Source organism: Leopardus geoffroyi, chromosome B3 (assembly GCF_018350155.1).
Source record: "Leopardus geoffroyi isolate Oge1 chromosome B3, O.geoffroyi_Oge1_pat1.0, whole genome shotgun sequence".
NCBI lineage: Eukaryota > Metazoa > Chordata > Mammalia > Carnivora > Felidae > Leopardus > Leopardus geoffroyi.
The window spans coordinates 145,511,341-145,526,765 of NC_059337.1; the positions used below are offsets into that span (position 1 = coordinate 145,511,341).

General features: G+C 46.3%; 1 protein-coding gene across 19 annotated transcripts in view; it reads left to right on the top strand.

Annotated features, from left to right (window-relative positions):
- The window catches only part of KLC1 (kinesin light chain 1), a 68,459-nt gene that overhangs the window by 28,735 nt on the left and 24,299 nt on the right, over window positions 1–15,425 (top strand). For all 19 annotated transcript variants that reach the window (XR_006704219.1, XR_006704222.1, XR_006704221.1 and 16 more), the window contains 8 exons: window positions 1,292–1,553; window positions 3,803–4,033; window positions 7,380–7,458; window positions 7,965–8,190; window positions 10,562–10,649; window positions 11,286–11,387; window positions 13,381–13,554; window positions 13,701–13,800. Coding sequence is in view for 15 of the 19 variants with exons in the window: in XM_045448392.1 (XP_045304348.1) it covers window positions 1,292–1,553; window positions 3,803–4,033; window positions 7,380–7,458; window positions 7,965–8,190; window positions 10,562–10,649; window positions 11,286–11,387; window positions 13,381–13,554; window positions 13,701–13,800 (1,262 nt within the window). In the remaining 4 variants the exon portion in view is untranslated. The remainder of the gene's footprint in view (window positions 1–1,291; window positions 1,554–3,802; window positions 4,034–7,379; window positions 7,459–7,964; window positions 8,191–10,561; window positions 10,650–11,285; window positions 11,388–13,380; window positions 13,555–13,700; window positions 13,801–15,425) is intronic.

Consider the following 15,425-nt stretch of genomic DNA (forward strand, 5'->3'; position numbering starts at 1 on the left):
GATCAGGACCTGAGCTGAAATCAAGTGTCCGATGCTTAACCAGCTGAACCACCCAGGTGCCCCCTGAACAACCTTCTTTAATATTCACTGTGGCTTTTCTTTTCTTTTCTTTTCTTTTCTTTTCTTTTCTTTTCTTTTCTTTTTTCTTTTTTCTTTTCTTTCCTTTCCTTTCCTTTCCTTTTCTTTTTTCTTTTCTTTTTTTGTTTTTAATATTTTTTTTGTTTATTTATTTTTAGAGAGAGAGAAAGCACAAGTGGGGGAGGGGCAGAAAGAGAGAGACACAAAATCTGAAGCAGCTCCAGGCTCTGAGCTGTCAGAGCCTGATGCGGGGCTCGAACCCACAAGCTGTGAGATCATGACAGACGCTCAGCAGACTGAACCACCCAGGCACCCTGTCCCTCTCCTTTTTCTCTTTCTCTTCCTCTTCCTCTTCCTCTTCCTCTTCCTCTTCCTCTTCCTCTCTCTCTCCCTCCCTCCCTCACCCTCCCTCTCTCCCTCCCTCCCTCCCTAAAACTGAGTTATGGGATTTAAAAACATCCACAAACCTAGACAGTTGGTAAAGTGGGGACAGTTGCTTAGTGTCCGCAGTCGCCATGATTTTGCTGATGCTGTTTTATGCCCCTTTCATTTTTCTTTCTCATTGTAGTATTTTAGAGCCCGTTCCAGACACTGTATGATAATTCCATGAAATCTTGTTGGCCTCTCGGCTCTTCCGATCCCAGAGGCCCGCGGGGCCCCCGTTCTCCTTGAGTCTTTACAGTGCTGATGATCCTGCTCATGTCCCTCTCTCACCGTGTTTCAGACGGACCTAGTCCTTCTCCTGCTACTCTGATTGTTCCCATGTTCCTTTGCTGGTTTTCTTCCTTCTTCCAACTGTGACCACTTCTCAAGGCTTTGTCTGGTAAATATGTTACCAAGAATTTACTGTCCTTTCTGCATTTCATTAAGGGGGAAAAAAGCTTGCAAACATTCAGAGAACTTTTGTTCACTGAGGCTTTGTGCTTTGGAAATGCCATTTGGTGGTTTTGCTGCTTTTAATCTTTGGCATTAATTTCAGTTGCTGTCATTTGTTCCATTAAAAAGAATCCAGACCTAAGCCAGAAAAATAATTAAATCGGTCTGCAAAGGGAAAACAAACAGTACAGTATTTCAACAAGTCACAAATACATGTTTATTATTCACCTAAAAAAATGTTAATTTAAGACTCTTCACACAATGTCTTTTATTAAAGATGTAACATAAATCAAACCCGTAATGAGATACCTAATTTGTTTTCCTTTTTCCATTCTAGAATGTATGACAACATGTCCACAATGGTGTATATAAAGGAAGACAAGTTGGAGAAGCTTACACAGGATGAGATTATTTCTAAGACAAAGCAAGTGATTCAGGGGCTGGAAGCTCTGAAGAACGAGCATAATTCCATTTTACAAAGTTTACTGGAAACACTGAAGTGTTTGAAGAAAGATGATGAAAGTAATCTGGTGGAGGAGAAATCAAACATGATCCGGAAGTCACTGGAAATGCTGGAGCTTGGCCTGAGTGAGGCACAGGTATACGTGAGGTCGCCTCAGACAGGAACATGCACTTGACAGTCGGGAGAAATGGAGACTTCATCTGAAATACGTAGTTTAATTAAACTAGAGGGAAGATACTTACAGAATAACAGAGATCAGCTTGTATGTAATATAAATGATGATTGATTTGGGTACGTCTAAGTTTTAACAAGCAGAGGCAGTAAAATAGAGGTAACCCTGTTTGTCATTTAGGATTTGATTTTGGCTGCATGTGTCATAAATGAAAACGGTGGCGTAAACATCACAGACATGTATAAGAGAAATACCAAGGTAGGCCGCCCCAGACAGGTTGTGTAGCTGCACAGTCCTCAGGGATGCCCAGGCCTCTGCATTATGCTGCATACAGCTTTTTTTGTGGAGTCAGAGCTGCAACCTTTTATGGAGTCCAGCTGCAGCCACATGACCACATTCTAGGATAGGGAAGGGACAGGAAGGGTGTGGCTCCTCCCTTTACTTCCTCCAGCTGGTACACAGCATTGCTTACATTTCTTTGGCCACACCTTGTTTCACGGCCACACCTAGTTGTGAGGGAGACTGGGGAATGCTGCCCTGCCCACTTCCATTTCCACCTTCTTAAGCCTAAGGAAGAAGGGAGAATGGGTATTGCCAACAGCTAATAGTCTCTGCAGTACCCTAAGACAAGATTGCTAAACCTTTGTGGGTTTGTTTGTTTTTTAAGTGCTTGAATTTATTTATTTTTGAGAGAGAGAGGGCAGCGGAGGGGCAGAGAGAGGACAGAGGACGCCAAGGAAGCTCTGTGCTGATAGCAGAGAGTTCCATGTGGGCCTCAAACTCACAAACCTTGAGATCATGGCCTGAGCCACCCAGGTGCCCCTAAACCTTTGTTGTTGTTGTTTTTTTTAAATGTTTCTTTATTTTTGAGACAGAGAGAGACAGAGCATGAACGGGGGAGGGTCAGAGAGAGAGGGAGACACAGAATCTGAAGCAGGCTCCAGGCTCTGAGCCATCAGCCCAGAGCCTGACGCGGGGCTCGAACTCAAGGACCGTGAGATCGTGACCTGAGCCGAAGTCGGAAGCTCAACCGACTGAGCCACCCAGGTGTCCCTAAACCTTTGTTTTTTGACTAAACCTTTGTTTTTATCATGCTGGACATACAGGTGAAAAATTAGAAACAGCTAGGTGGTAACTGTTCCCCTGATAACTGTTGGCTCTGCCAGCACATTTCAGGTAAAATTACATACACTGAAATTTGGCCTCTCTTTTTCTTGGCTTTCCTCTTGTGCGGTGAATGAAGAAAAAAGTGGGGCCTGCTAGGTTCCTAAGTCCCACATCCACGAAGAGGGCACTGTTCTGTTCCACAGTGACTATCCGTACCCTCATTCTAGAGTTTTTCATTCCCACTGTGTGAAAGACTAATTGTGGAACTTTAACTGTGTTCGCTTACTGTGAGTCTGTTATAAGGCAAATTCTGTTGAAAAGTGATGTGAATATGGACTTCCTTTTTAGTTTGGCAAGTACTAGGGTTAAGAGCGAAGGAGAAAAAAGCCTTACTTTCTGGAGTTCAGGTTTGAGACTAGGAGGATGGTAAAGGGAAAGGCATGGTCTAAAGACAGACCGGACTGGGGCCGACTTTTCCCAGCTCACTCTGCGCCTATACTTCTAGGAGCTTGCTGATGCCTTCAGGCAGGTCTGTCCCTGAAACTAATCAGCGTACCACAGGCAGAGCCCTGGGGCCGTCACCAGATTTTACAGCCTGGACTTAAGTTTATGAATGCAAAGTACATTCTGACAGTCTGGCGAGCTACAAAGTTTTCTTCCCTTACCTTGGAACATCAAAGATTTGTCTGCCCGCCCTTCTCTAGCTCCGTCACCAGCCCCTGCCTGAGTGACCCCCGTACACATACGCCTGCTTGGGCACACGCTCTCAGATGTGGAAAAGGGTCTCTGAGAAATTATGTTGGAGCCACTTAGATAGAAAGTAGAAAAGTGACAGTTTTGTCAGAAGAGTTAGCTGTGTGTCCATTGCTAGTCTATTTGAGATGCTGTCAAGCGGCAGAGCAGCGTGGGGTTCCTGTAGATGTTTTGAGCACGCGCCCCTGTGTACGTGAGACCGAGGGTGGGAAGGGAAGTGAGCAGCAGTGGTACTTGTCTGTGTCGCAGCACATCCCTGCCCGCGTGAGGAGAGCAGGCACACAGCGTGCGTGGGCGGGAGGGGGACGTGTGGGCTGGACCCTGCAGTGCTGTCAGCGCTTCTGTCTGTCCAGGTTATGATGGCTTTGTCCAATCACCTGAATGCTGTCGAGTCGGAGAAACAGAAGCTGCGGGCACAGGTTCGTCGCCTGTGCCAGGAGAATCAGTGGCTGCGGGATGAATTGGCCAACACGCAGCAGAAATTACAGAAGAGTGAGCAATCTGTGGCTCAACTGGAGGAAGAAAAGAAGCATCTGGAATTCATGAATCAGTTAAAAAAATACGATGATGACATCTCTCCATCCGTAAGTGGTTCAGAAGGAATGCAGTATTGACAGTTAACCCTGCTGTAGTTAGTAGGTTCTTTTAGTAAAGCCGTCAGTGTTTTCCGCCCCGCGTTAGTGGTTGCATGGAGCAAGACCAGAGATTCTGACTTTTGGGACTTAGTCCCCGGGCAAGTCATGGAGGTTCTCCTTGCCATGTGCTTTTCATATATGTGTTTGCAAGTTCTTGTTTTTTTTTAAGTTTATTTTTGAGAGAGAGAGAGAGAGAGCGCACATGCGCGTGAGCGAGGGAGGGACAGAGAGAGAAAGAGAGAGAGAATGAATGAATGAGTGAATCTATCCCAAGCAGGATCCAGACTGTCAGCGCAGAGCCCGACGTGGGGCTTGATCTCAGGAACTATGAGATCATGACCTGAGCCGAAATCAAGAGTTGGACACTCAACCGGCTGAGCCCCCTGGGTGCCCCTCATGTGTGTTTTAGAACAGTGGTCAGAAACATAAGAATACTTTGTAAATGTGAGGCACGATGCACAGAGGCACTTGACAAGGTTTGTCCCGGCTGGAGATCTCCTGGACATTTTACCCATGGAGTCTGGCTTCCACACCCAGCGCACTGCTGGAGCTCTCTCAGGTCAGCGTGCGTCCCACGCAGTCATTTGTCACCTAGCCTTGTCATCTGTAACTAAGTCTGTGGCCTGCGGTGCTGTGGGTCTTGACTTTCTCTTTGAGACTCTCTTCCCCCTGCTCCCAGGACACCACCTGGGTCTCCTGCTCCCTCACTCCTGCTTCCTTCTTGCCTACTTATGCTTGGAATGTTAGAGTTCACCAGGGATTTTGATTTTCTCCTTTTTTGCTGATTCTCTTTGGTGGTTCATCTCAGTCTTGATTATTTTCCATCCACCATTTTTATCTGTTCAGTTAACTTTAAAAGAAATTTTGGACTAATTTCATTATTATTTTTTATTATTAATTATTTTTTAAATGTTTATTTTGAGACAGAGTGCACGTGCACAAGCAGGGAGGGAAAGAGAGATAGAAAAACAAAGCAGATGCCAGGCTCCAAGCTGTCAGTGCAGAGCCCAACGTGGGGCTCGAACCCACAAACTGTAAGGTCACGACCTGAGCTGGAATCAGATGCCTAACCGACTGAGCCACCCAGCCACCCTGTAGTAATTTTAGATTCACAGAAAAGTTGAAAAGATAGTGAAGAGAATTCCCATATATTCTTTACTCAGTTTCCCCTAATGTCACATCTCCCGTCACCACGGTGCATGTCTTCATCCACTCTGGCCACTCTGATGGAATACCATAGGCCGCGGGACTTATTTCTCCTGATTCCGAGATCAGGGTGTCAGCAGCCGGGTGCTTGGCGAGGGCCTTTTTCCTGGCTGTGTCCTCACATGGCCTCCCTTCGTGCGTGGTAGAGGAAGAGAGCGAGAGGGCAGTCTGGCGTCTTTTCCTTTTTCCTCTTCGTGTGAGGAAGGACACCAGTCCTGTCATGACGGCCCCATCCTCATGACTTCCTCTAACCCACGTTGCCTCTGAAAGGCCCCTTCTCCACGCGCCATCATGTTGAAGGTTAGGGCTTTAGTAGAGGATTTGGGTGGGGGCGGGGGCACATCGGTCCACAGCACCCCGTTTGATTAGGCTTGCCGTATTGCTCCCTTGTGGAGTAACTGAACGTTTTGCTGTAAGACAAGCACTGCTATACACTGCTGTTGGAATGAGAATAAATGGAGATGCCGAAGCCAGCCAGCGATTCACCTAGAATACTGGATAGTTTTGGAAGCTTTCATAGAGACTTTGAAAACTTCCTATTTTGAAAAATACCTGGCTTGGAGAAGTGAGCTAACGGTGAGCTAACTCTGCCTCTCGGCATCTACACAAACGACTGTTTCTTGTGAACTGTGTTCGAATACGCGGCATACCTCATGCCACATTCCCCTGCTGCTGGGCCTATCCCCCTGGCATGAGGACAGACTCCTGTGGAATCCAGGGCCAGGTCAAGTCGGGCAGTTTAACACGGGCACAGTCGTCACCCGCTCTTCACTTTGTCCTGATTGTCTTGGCAGAGCCCTTTGTAGCACTGTTTCACCATGGCAGCGTCTGGTTCACTTAGTCGTCATTCATCTGAAACTGGTCTTTTTTTTTTTTTTAACGTTTATTTATTTTAAGAGAGAGAGAGTGGTGCGTGAGCGGGGAAGGGGCAGAGAGAGAGAATCCCAAGCAGGCTCCTTGCTGTCAGTGCGGAGCCTGACGTGGAGCTCAATCCCATGAATTCTGGGATCCTGACCTGAGCCAAAATCTGGAGTTGGACGCTCAACCGACTGAGTCGCCCAGACGCCCCTGTAACAGGTCCTTTTCAAAAGAAGCAAAAAACCCCACCTTTCTTCGCTTTTCATAACATAGATATCTTTGAAGAGTATAGGCCAGTTGCTTCATAGATTGTTCTGCAGTGTGGGTTTGTGTGATGTTTCTCTGTGAGTGTATTTAGACGACGCATCCCAGACAGGAATCTTATCTAGGTGACTTCTGTGTACTTCTTGGATTAACCCGTCCAGATGCGAGTGATGTGACCTGCCCCCGGGGTGATGCTGATTTCTCACTTGGTCAAGCTGTTGTCTGTTCTGTCCATTGTGTAGCCCTGGTTTTGACCCCTGCGCTAATCTGTGGGGACACTTGAGTCACAGACTCAAAGCTGGCAGGTTTCAAACTGCTCTTAGGGATCTTGTGGTGGAGGCAGTGAGCAGGGAGAAGAGATCTAGCCTCCAGGTCTGTGGCATTCAGAGATGGGCCGTTTTGGTCTGTTTTTACATACTTGGTTTCCAAGTAAAATGTATTTCAAGTAAGAGTTTCCCCTTCTCTATTTGAATTTCTTCAGAATGTAGTGAAGAATCTAAGGCAGCCTTTTGCTCCCCTCACCCCCCGCCCACCTTCCTTTAATGTTTGAGTTCTAGTCCTGCATGCTTTGTATTACTCTTTGCTAAATTGATGGATAAGCCAAATTGTGGATAATCCTGTATTTTGTTTTGTTTATTTTTTGTTGAATCATATTTATTCTCAGAAATGTCTAGTGTTTAAAACATAACTTTATAAGGTTATACATGTGAAATCTCCATGATGACAGTACATTTTATAGAACAAATATAAAATATTTTTGTGACTTAACACAGTCCTCTGTTGTTTTTAGTCTTCCGATTTATTATCCCCCATCTTTTCTAGGTTTTCCAAGTATGCACTATATTTGATTTTAAAAACAGATGATCTTTTCTAAGATTTTTTGTTAAAATGAAACTTACACTAATGATTTCCAGTATAGGATTTATAGCACTCGTAAGACTAAAGTTGTCCTGGGTTGATTTTATAGGAGGACAAAGACACTGATTCCACCAAAGAACCTCTGGATGACCTTTTCCCAAATGATGACGACGAACCCGGCCAAGGAAGTAAGTTGGCGAAGGGGAGTGGTTAAGTGGCAGCCTAGAAACAGAAGGTGGTTTGTCCTGTTGTGATGTCATTGCCACAATCAGTGGGCATCTTCGTGCCGGTGGCCTGCCGCACGGGAGCAGCCCTCTGTGCACTTGGATGGCGTGATGTTTCCCAAAAGAACTTCAGAGAGTTTCTTGGTGGGACACAGTAGTACGTTAGACCAGCCCCTGCGAGATAGGGTCGTGCATAGACGGTTCAGACGTGAAGTGTGGACTCTTACGGGGTTGGAAAGGCAGAATTAGTTTGGTGCCGAGGGCAGTCTGACTGCTCTGTTGGGGGCATCACACCACCCCTGACAAGTTACTGATGTTACGCAGCCTGCCTGGGGAGTGCTGCGTGGGTGTCCATAGCGTGGGGCCCAAGTGCCACCCTGGACCAAAGCTAGAGAAGAAAGGTGTGATTCAGTGGTGTCGTCTGGATGATTCCCTCTCGGCACATCTCAAGTGAAACTCTGTCTGTGCAGTCCAGCAGCAGCACAGCAGTGCAGCGGCCGCGGCGCAGCAGGGCGGCTACGAGATCCCGGCGCGCCTGCGCACTCTGCACAACCTGGTCATCCAGTACGCCTCCCAGGGGCGCTACGAGGTGGCCGTGCCGCTCTGCAAGCAGGCCCTGGAGGACCTGGAGAAGACTTCGGGCCACGACCACCCGGACGTGGCTACCATGCTGAACATCCTGGCCTTGGTGTACAGGCTAGTAGTTCTCATTTTCTCCTCTGGTCTTTCCCGGAGGCCGTGTTTTTAATGAACTTGCCCGTAAGCTGCTTCGCCAGCTTTATTGTTCACTTCTCCTCAAACAGCCAGGGGGTTAAATTCAAAATACTCAGCGAGCTCTATGGCGAGGCTGTCACCCTGTGGAACAGATGCTGCCCAAAACGACCTAGGTCAGCCTTTCTAGAATAGCCCACATGCACCCTTCTCTCTGGCCAAAGTCAGCTCTTGGTTTTTTCCAGCAGGCTCTGTACCAGGTTTCTTTTCTCCAGAACAGCCTTCCCACCTGTCTGTCAGCTCTCTCTCTTTTCTGAGTCTCGGATCCCACTCTCCCTTTGCCCCTGTTGTGTCGCCAGAGCCCTTAACCGCTGCCTTTCTTCTGGCGCCTGTGCACTGTGCTCGGCATCGGGGCTGTCTGCGCTTTGTTCTCTCTTCTCCCAGAGTCGTGTCCCTTAAAGGTGGGGACCAGCCTGTGTCTGTGTCCCTGTCTCTGCTGTCACTCCAGCACGCTTCCTCCCTTAGGAGCCCCTGGCGAACACTTCGAAGGGGATTGAGGAATTAGCCTTTATGGCCCAGGGAATGACATGTTGGAGCCCTTTGTGCGTGTCTCTTAGCTCACCTAACCTGAACTAGATCAGAGACGGGTGAGTGGGGACCTGAGGAGGGGGAAGTTACTACTCACACAGTAGGAGTGGTTTGCTGTGGCCCTTCCAGTTTTGCGGGTTGCAAATAAAGGGTTTGTGTTTCTTCCTTGTCCCCATTCAACATGTTTGACACACACAGGTATAGGTAGGATTTTAGGCTGGTTCCTGTGAGGCCCTAAAGAGGAATCTGTAATTCCTGTCCTCAAGGAGAAGCCAGAATACTGAATTTATTTTTTTATTAAAAAAATTTTTTTTAACATTTCTTATTGAGAAACAGAGAGAGACAGAGCATGAGCGTGGGAGGGGCAGAGAGAAGGGGAGACACAGAATCCGAAGCAGGCTCCAGGCTCTGAGCTGTCAGCACAGAGCCCCATGTGGGGCTCGAACTCACGGACCATGAGATCATGACCTGAGCCGAAGTCGGACGCTTAACCGACTGAGCCACCAGGCGCCCCAGAACACTGAATTTAAAGTCAGGACAACTCCGTTTGTATCTCTGCTAAATGGCCCCAAGACCGAAGATGTTGTCCGGAGCCTTTAACTTTTCTGAGTCTCGGTTTTCTTCCTGGTTTTCTTTCCTGGTGTGCTGGTTCAAGGAGTGCTGGCTGGGTTTCTCATGTGTTCGAGCTGAGGCTGCTTGTCCTTGGTTTGGGGCCACGCCTGAGAACCAGTGTGGTTGCTCTTCGTGTGACTTCACTTTGGCCAATTGGTTTATAGTCCCTGACGTGGTATGGCACAGTTTAGAAGGGTGCTCAGTATACCTTGTCTCGTTTAGTTGTTGTTACTAATTATAAGTTTCTAGCAGGTTTTAAAATTGTCATAACTGCTGATTTTCGCAAGAAGTTTGAGCCAGTTCATAATGTGTAGTGTAATTGTAGGATAATTGGAGGAAAAAATCTCGATACACTTGGCCAGAATTAGTGTGCTTCAGAGGTTCCATAGGCCTTCTGAACCCTTCCCATGTTTTGTAGGACAGACTGGATTCTGTAGGGCGAAGCCTTGCTGGGCAGCTCTTACTCAGTTAAGAAACGTGTGTGCTAGCTTTTGTAATCACATTGTCAGTACATAAACCAAGGTGGGCAGAGGCTGGGTCTGGTCTGATGGTGTTTCTGTCTTACCACAGTCAAAAAAATATCCTCATTCCTCTTACTACAAGCAAATGGTGGCAAGTTGCATACCAGATTAAGACACTATAATGTACCATATTTATTTTTAACTAGCTTTTTCATTATACACATAGCATATCATTACCTTCCAAAGCAACTCTGTGAGTTAGGTCATACACTTCCTTTCTAGATGGGCTGATTGGGACTGTGGGAGGCTTCTTCGTGTCCCAAAGCCTTGTAGCCGGTAACTTGGCAGAGCCTGGGCTCAGATGCTGGCATCAGTTCTATCTCTTAGAAGGTGAAGCTGTGCCCACTTTCTGGGCTGGCTCACTTGTTCTGTGTGGGGCAGCTCGCCTTGTGGGGGCGGCATTGTCCTGGTGATCTAGAGGGGAGGGCAAGCTTCAGAAACTAATCAGGCCTGGATTCCAGTTCACATTTATTGGTGGAAGCTTTTTCTTGTACACTAGAGGTGTTTTTATTAGTTTTAATTGTTGATTTATTTTTTAAATAGTTGAAGCTTTTATTTCTGTAGTTTCAAAATTACATTTTAAAAAGATGGAGTAAGCTATATCCAAAACACTTACTGTATGTCTTTCAATTTAGAGACCAGAATAAATACAAAGATGCCGCAAATCTACTGAACGATGCCTTGGCCATCCGTGAAAAAACTTTGGGCAAAGATCATCCCGCGGTTTGTATATCTGGTTCTTTCATTCTTTTTACATTTTATTTTCCCTATTTTTTTTTTTACCCAACTCATTTTAATATTAAACTCAACAGGGAAGGTTTAAGAGCTGCCTTTTCACTAGATGGCACAGGTAGGTGTCTTGACTTATTTGATAGCAGTGACAAACTTCAGTCCTGGGGACTCTGATATTTAGCATGTGCTGGTGCACACTTGTTCATCATCACCATCTCAAATGGATCACGTACTTTTTTTTTTTTTTTTGTCTTAAATCAAATTGCATGTACTTCTATAATTTTTTTTTCTGAAGAATTTATGTTATCTTCTTCTTAAAATCTGGTCAGATTTGCAAACAGATCTGTGTTTGCGTTGGTTGGGTTGGCTTTGTGGCTTCCAGTGAAATTAAAAAAAAAAAAAATCAAGATCATGTTGCTGATGTTGATTGTTGAATTTTTGTATTCTGCACTTTACTTCGTAGAATCTGTATATAGTGAATTGCTCTTTTGCTTTTAACCGAAGTCCTATTTCTTCCTTCACTGAAGAGCACTTCACTGTGCACACTGGGCACCGACGGATGTGTGAGATCTGAAGTCCTGTCCGTCAGTCCTGTACCGCTCCTTGACGTTCCTTTTGTGTTGGTAGGTGGCGGCCACTCTGAATAACCTTGCAGTGCTGTACGGCAAGAGAGGGAAGTACAAAGAGGCCGAGCCGCTGTGTAAAAGAGCCCTGGAGATCAGAGAAAAGGTGCGGCCTGAGGAGTGGTGCTTGTTGTCTTGAGATGTGGTGTTTTGTGTCTTCTAAGTATTTCAGGTTTTAAGTTTTGAGAGATGACCCCTGTGGTATGCAGTGACTGACCATTTCCTGAAAATAACTCATTGGATAAGGTATGAGGTGGACAGCCTGCAAAACACAGCCGAATGGCCATTCACACCAGTGTTTAAGAGGGGTGGGGGTGTCCGTGTATGCCCGCCCTGCCTGATGTGGCCTGGAAATGCCTGCAGAAGGAGGAACTTCTGAGCACTGGCCGTGGAACTTCTAAGGGCACACCATTTCACAATGGGGCATGTACCTGTCGAGAAGAAACACATTGAAATTTAAAAATAAAGTCACCAAATACGCTTGTAAAGCTTAAAAAATGAAGTTATTTTGAGAACTAAAGTGTAACTCAGAACTGTAGATGACGTCAGTGTCATGGATGTTAATTACGCCAGGAGCTACAGTTTATGGTAATTAGGTATTGGAAAAAATGTAGCTTGTCAATTCCAGCAGTAGGGAGGCTCAGGTGTCCGGTCCATTCCATGAATGACCAAGGGTAGTATCTTAACTTGGTATTTTTTGTGATTATTTACCCGCGATACTGCAAGGTCACTTCACTTTCAGCCATATGGCAAGGGGAAGTAAAAAAGGGCTCATCATCAAATTATGCAGGAGAACTTCTTTTCTGCTGCCGTCTACATGATATTTATGAGATACAATGGTCAGGTCTTGAGTAGACTAGGGTTAAAGTCAAGGTGAACCCATAAGTATCAAATTAAGGATTATGAACTCTATACGGTGATCTACCAGATTCATTCGTACATGGTGGCTTTCATTTACTCATTTAGCAATGCGTGTCGAGTTCTTGGAGGCCCCTGCGTGGTTAGAGCTGGTGATTTACAAATCAGAGAGAAAGCTCCTTCCCGGGGGGCACAGGATGTAGTTGGCTTCCAGGATAGAATTCCAGGAGTGTGCAGAGAGCATGGGCCCCCCAAAGTCCCAGGAGGGTGGTGCACCGGGGATGGCTTCCCATAAGTGGTCAGTGTTTGTACTGAGTCTTAGACAAGGTTCACAGGCAGGGAGAGCAAGGGAGTGCAGAGAGGGAGGGAGGGGCAGCATGCCTTCTTGGGGAGGCACAAAGTTGAGAGAATGAATCCCTTGTCCAAGGTACTGAAGAAATAGTTCAGTATTTATTCATCTGTGTGTCCATGCCTCTGTGGATGCTGACATTTACACTGGTGAAGGAGATGTAACATTGGCAGTGGACTACATCCATAATGGTTATAATGGGCAGTGGACTACATCCATAAATGAGGTAGTTTTGGTTAGCGATTCTTGCCAAGGAAGAAACCAGGATGCTTGTGAGTTACCAGGGTGAGGGCGGGCCGGGGCTCCCTTCAGTCAGATGTAGGGAAGTGTGCCCTATGAGGGTTCTGCAGAGACCTGAGGGTTGATTAGTCGGGGGGACTGGGAGAAGGACGTCAGGCATCTGGGATGAGAGTTCGGAGAGCCCTGAAGGGGGAGTTGGCCACGTGAGGCGAAGTGGTTTGGGGTGACTGCAGAGGCTTAGTGCGAGTGGAAGAGTTGGAAATTCCCTTCGAAGGCTGTACACATCGGGATGAGTCTCGTGCAACAGCTGGAGTCAGAAGGGGCTCTTCCACACCTTGGCAGTTACGCCAGCACAGCCTTTATAGAACAGTGTCCTCGTCTCTAGACCGTGCATGATCCACCACTGCCAGCTACTGTGTGGGCTTATTCTAAGAACTGAAGTTGAAAGCATGTACGGTTCCTTCTCCCCCCCAAGAATAAGAGTTCTGGTGAAGTTATTTTTATTATTACAGGGCACGGGGAGGCATGGCATTAAGCCTGGAGGTTAGGCACAGTCCCGTTTCTGTTTAGTAGGATCTTTCTCGTAGGTGGAGAATGGGTTGGATGGGAGTGAAACAAATCAGTGTTCCTAATACACTCTATTTTGTTCCAGGTTTTGGGAAAGGATCACCCCGACGTTGCTAAGCAGCTGAACAACTTGGCCTTACTGTGCCAGAATCAGGGCAAATATGAGGAAGTAGAGTATTATTATCAAAGAGCCCTCGAGATCTACCAAACAAAACTGGGGCCTGATGACCCCAATGTGGCCAAAACGAAAAATAACCTGGTATGTTGATAGAGGCACACTCTGTAGATAGAGCCGGAATTCCTTTTCTTTGAACCTTTGAAGTTTGTTTTGTAATTTAGCCTGTAGGGAAGAGTGTATATTTCATTTATACATGAAGATTACTGAGTACTTTATTTTCTTTTAAGGCCTCCTGCTATCTGAAGCAAGGAAAATTCAAGCAAGCAGAAACACTGTACAAAGAGATTCTCACTCGTGCACACGAAAGGGAGTTCGGTTCTGTGGATGGTAAGAACTACACTACTGCTGCTGAGCGTATACAGTTGTAGAATGCAATAAGAGCGATTTCCTGCTGGAACTTGGTAGTACCCAAATCACCCTAATATTTTCAAGAGACAATGTAATTGAATTTTAGAAATGATTTTGCAGATAGTGCTTAGAGGAGAGGACATGGCACAGTGTGAGTAGTCCTAGGCTCATTCACTCACCTACCAGCCAGTGAGCGTTGGAGAACACCCGCATACTTGCTCTGGTGTCACCAGTTACTCCAGTTACCCCCAGGGTGTCGTGCCTCTTGTAGTGAGGGGTGACGGGCCACCCACCCCACATCTTGCCTCATTGCCCTCTCCAGACTCCAGCCTGGCTTCATGCACAGTTCAGAGCATTAACTCCAGGAAGTCTCTCTGGAGACATCAATGGTTCTGGGATTGTCCTGTCATCCTGGTTCTCAAAGTGCCAGCAGGGATCAGTAGCATCAGCACCACTTGTGACCTGTCAGACAGAAGTGCAAGTTGTCAACCTCATCCCAGGCCCACTGGATTATTAGACTGCCTTAAAGAGCCAAGGCCTGTCTCCATATTCCTTAAAGTATCATAGGTACTTAATACACAGTTTTGGAACAAATATTTTGTAGGATTTAAATTGCTCAATAAAACAGTATTTGTATGTTACATAAGGACCCCCCCCTCCCCCCACATCAGGTGTTACATAAAGCATTTGGAATGAGGACAGTTGTTACTGGTGTGCAGGAAACCTCAGAATGCATAGGGAAAGAGGTTTTGGTTAATAAGTGTTTTCTTTATCCTTTATTTTTTATGTTTTTTTATTTATTTAGAGAGAGAACGAGTCGGGGAGGGGCGGGGGGCGGGGGAGGGAATCAGAGGATCTGAAGCAGGCTCTGTGCTGACAGCAGAGAGCCCAATGCAGGGCTTGAACTCATGAACCATGAGATTGTGACCTGAGCCAAAGTTGGATGCTGAACTAACTGAGCCACCCAGGCACCCCAATAAATATTTTCTTTTATAGAGAGTTCCTAGAAACCACTCTTGAAAGATCTTTGAAGTGTATTAATACTATTTTCCTCCCGTTAGTAAGTGGAGCGGTAAATCTCTTTTACTCTGAGAATCTGGGAATGCCCCAGGCTCACCATTCTGAGCGTGGATTCTGTTTGCAGTTGACACAGGACGGGACAGCAAGTGCCTCCCCAGAGTCGTACAGTTCACAGGGGCTTCCATATCCTCGCCTAACTGCAGAGGCTGTCTGGACTTTGTAGTGATTTCAGGTCCTTTCCTTAATGCTGCTTTTGCAAAATTCTGTTCTTGGGGAATATTTGTTTCCTTATGACTTGCTAGCTTCATTTTGCTAAAAACAGTAGTATAAAGTCCACAGCTAATTGGGTTCCAGTTAAAAAAGCAGTGTTCCTGTATTTGGATTTGCCTTCCATGCACATGTTAAAGCGTAGGACAGAAGGCATTTCTTTTTGGGCAAGATATGTGTGTCCTGTGGCCATCGATGTGTGACCTCCAGTCTCCCAGGGACCTGCTGCTCACGGTGCACACACTGACATGTGCGACCTGTTGTGTCGTCTGGGAGTCGTGCTCTATTAGCTGGTGTGTAGTTGGCTATTCCAGCAA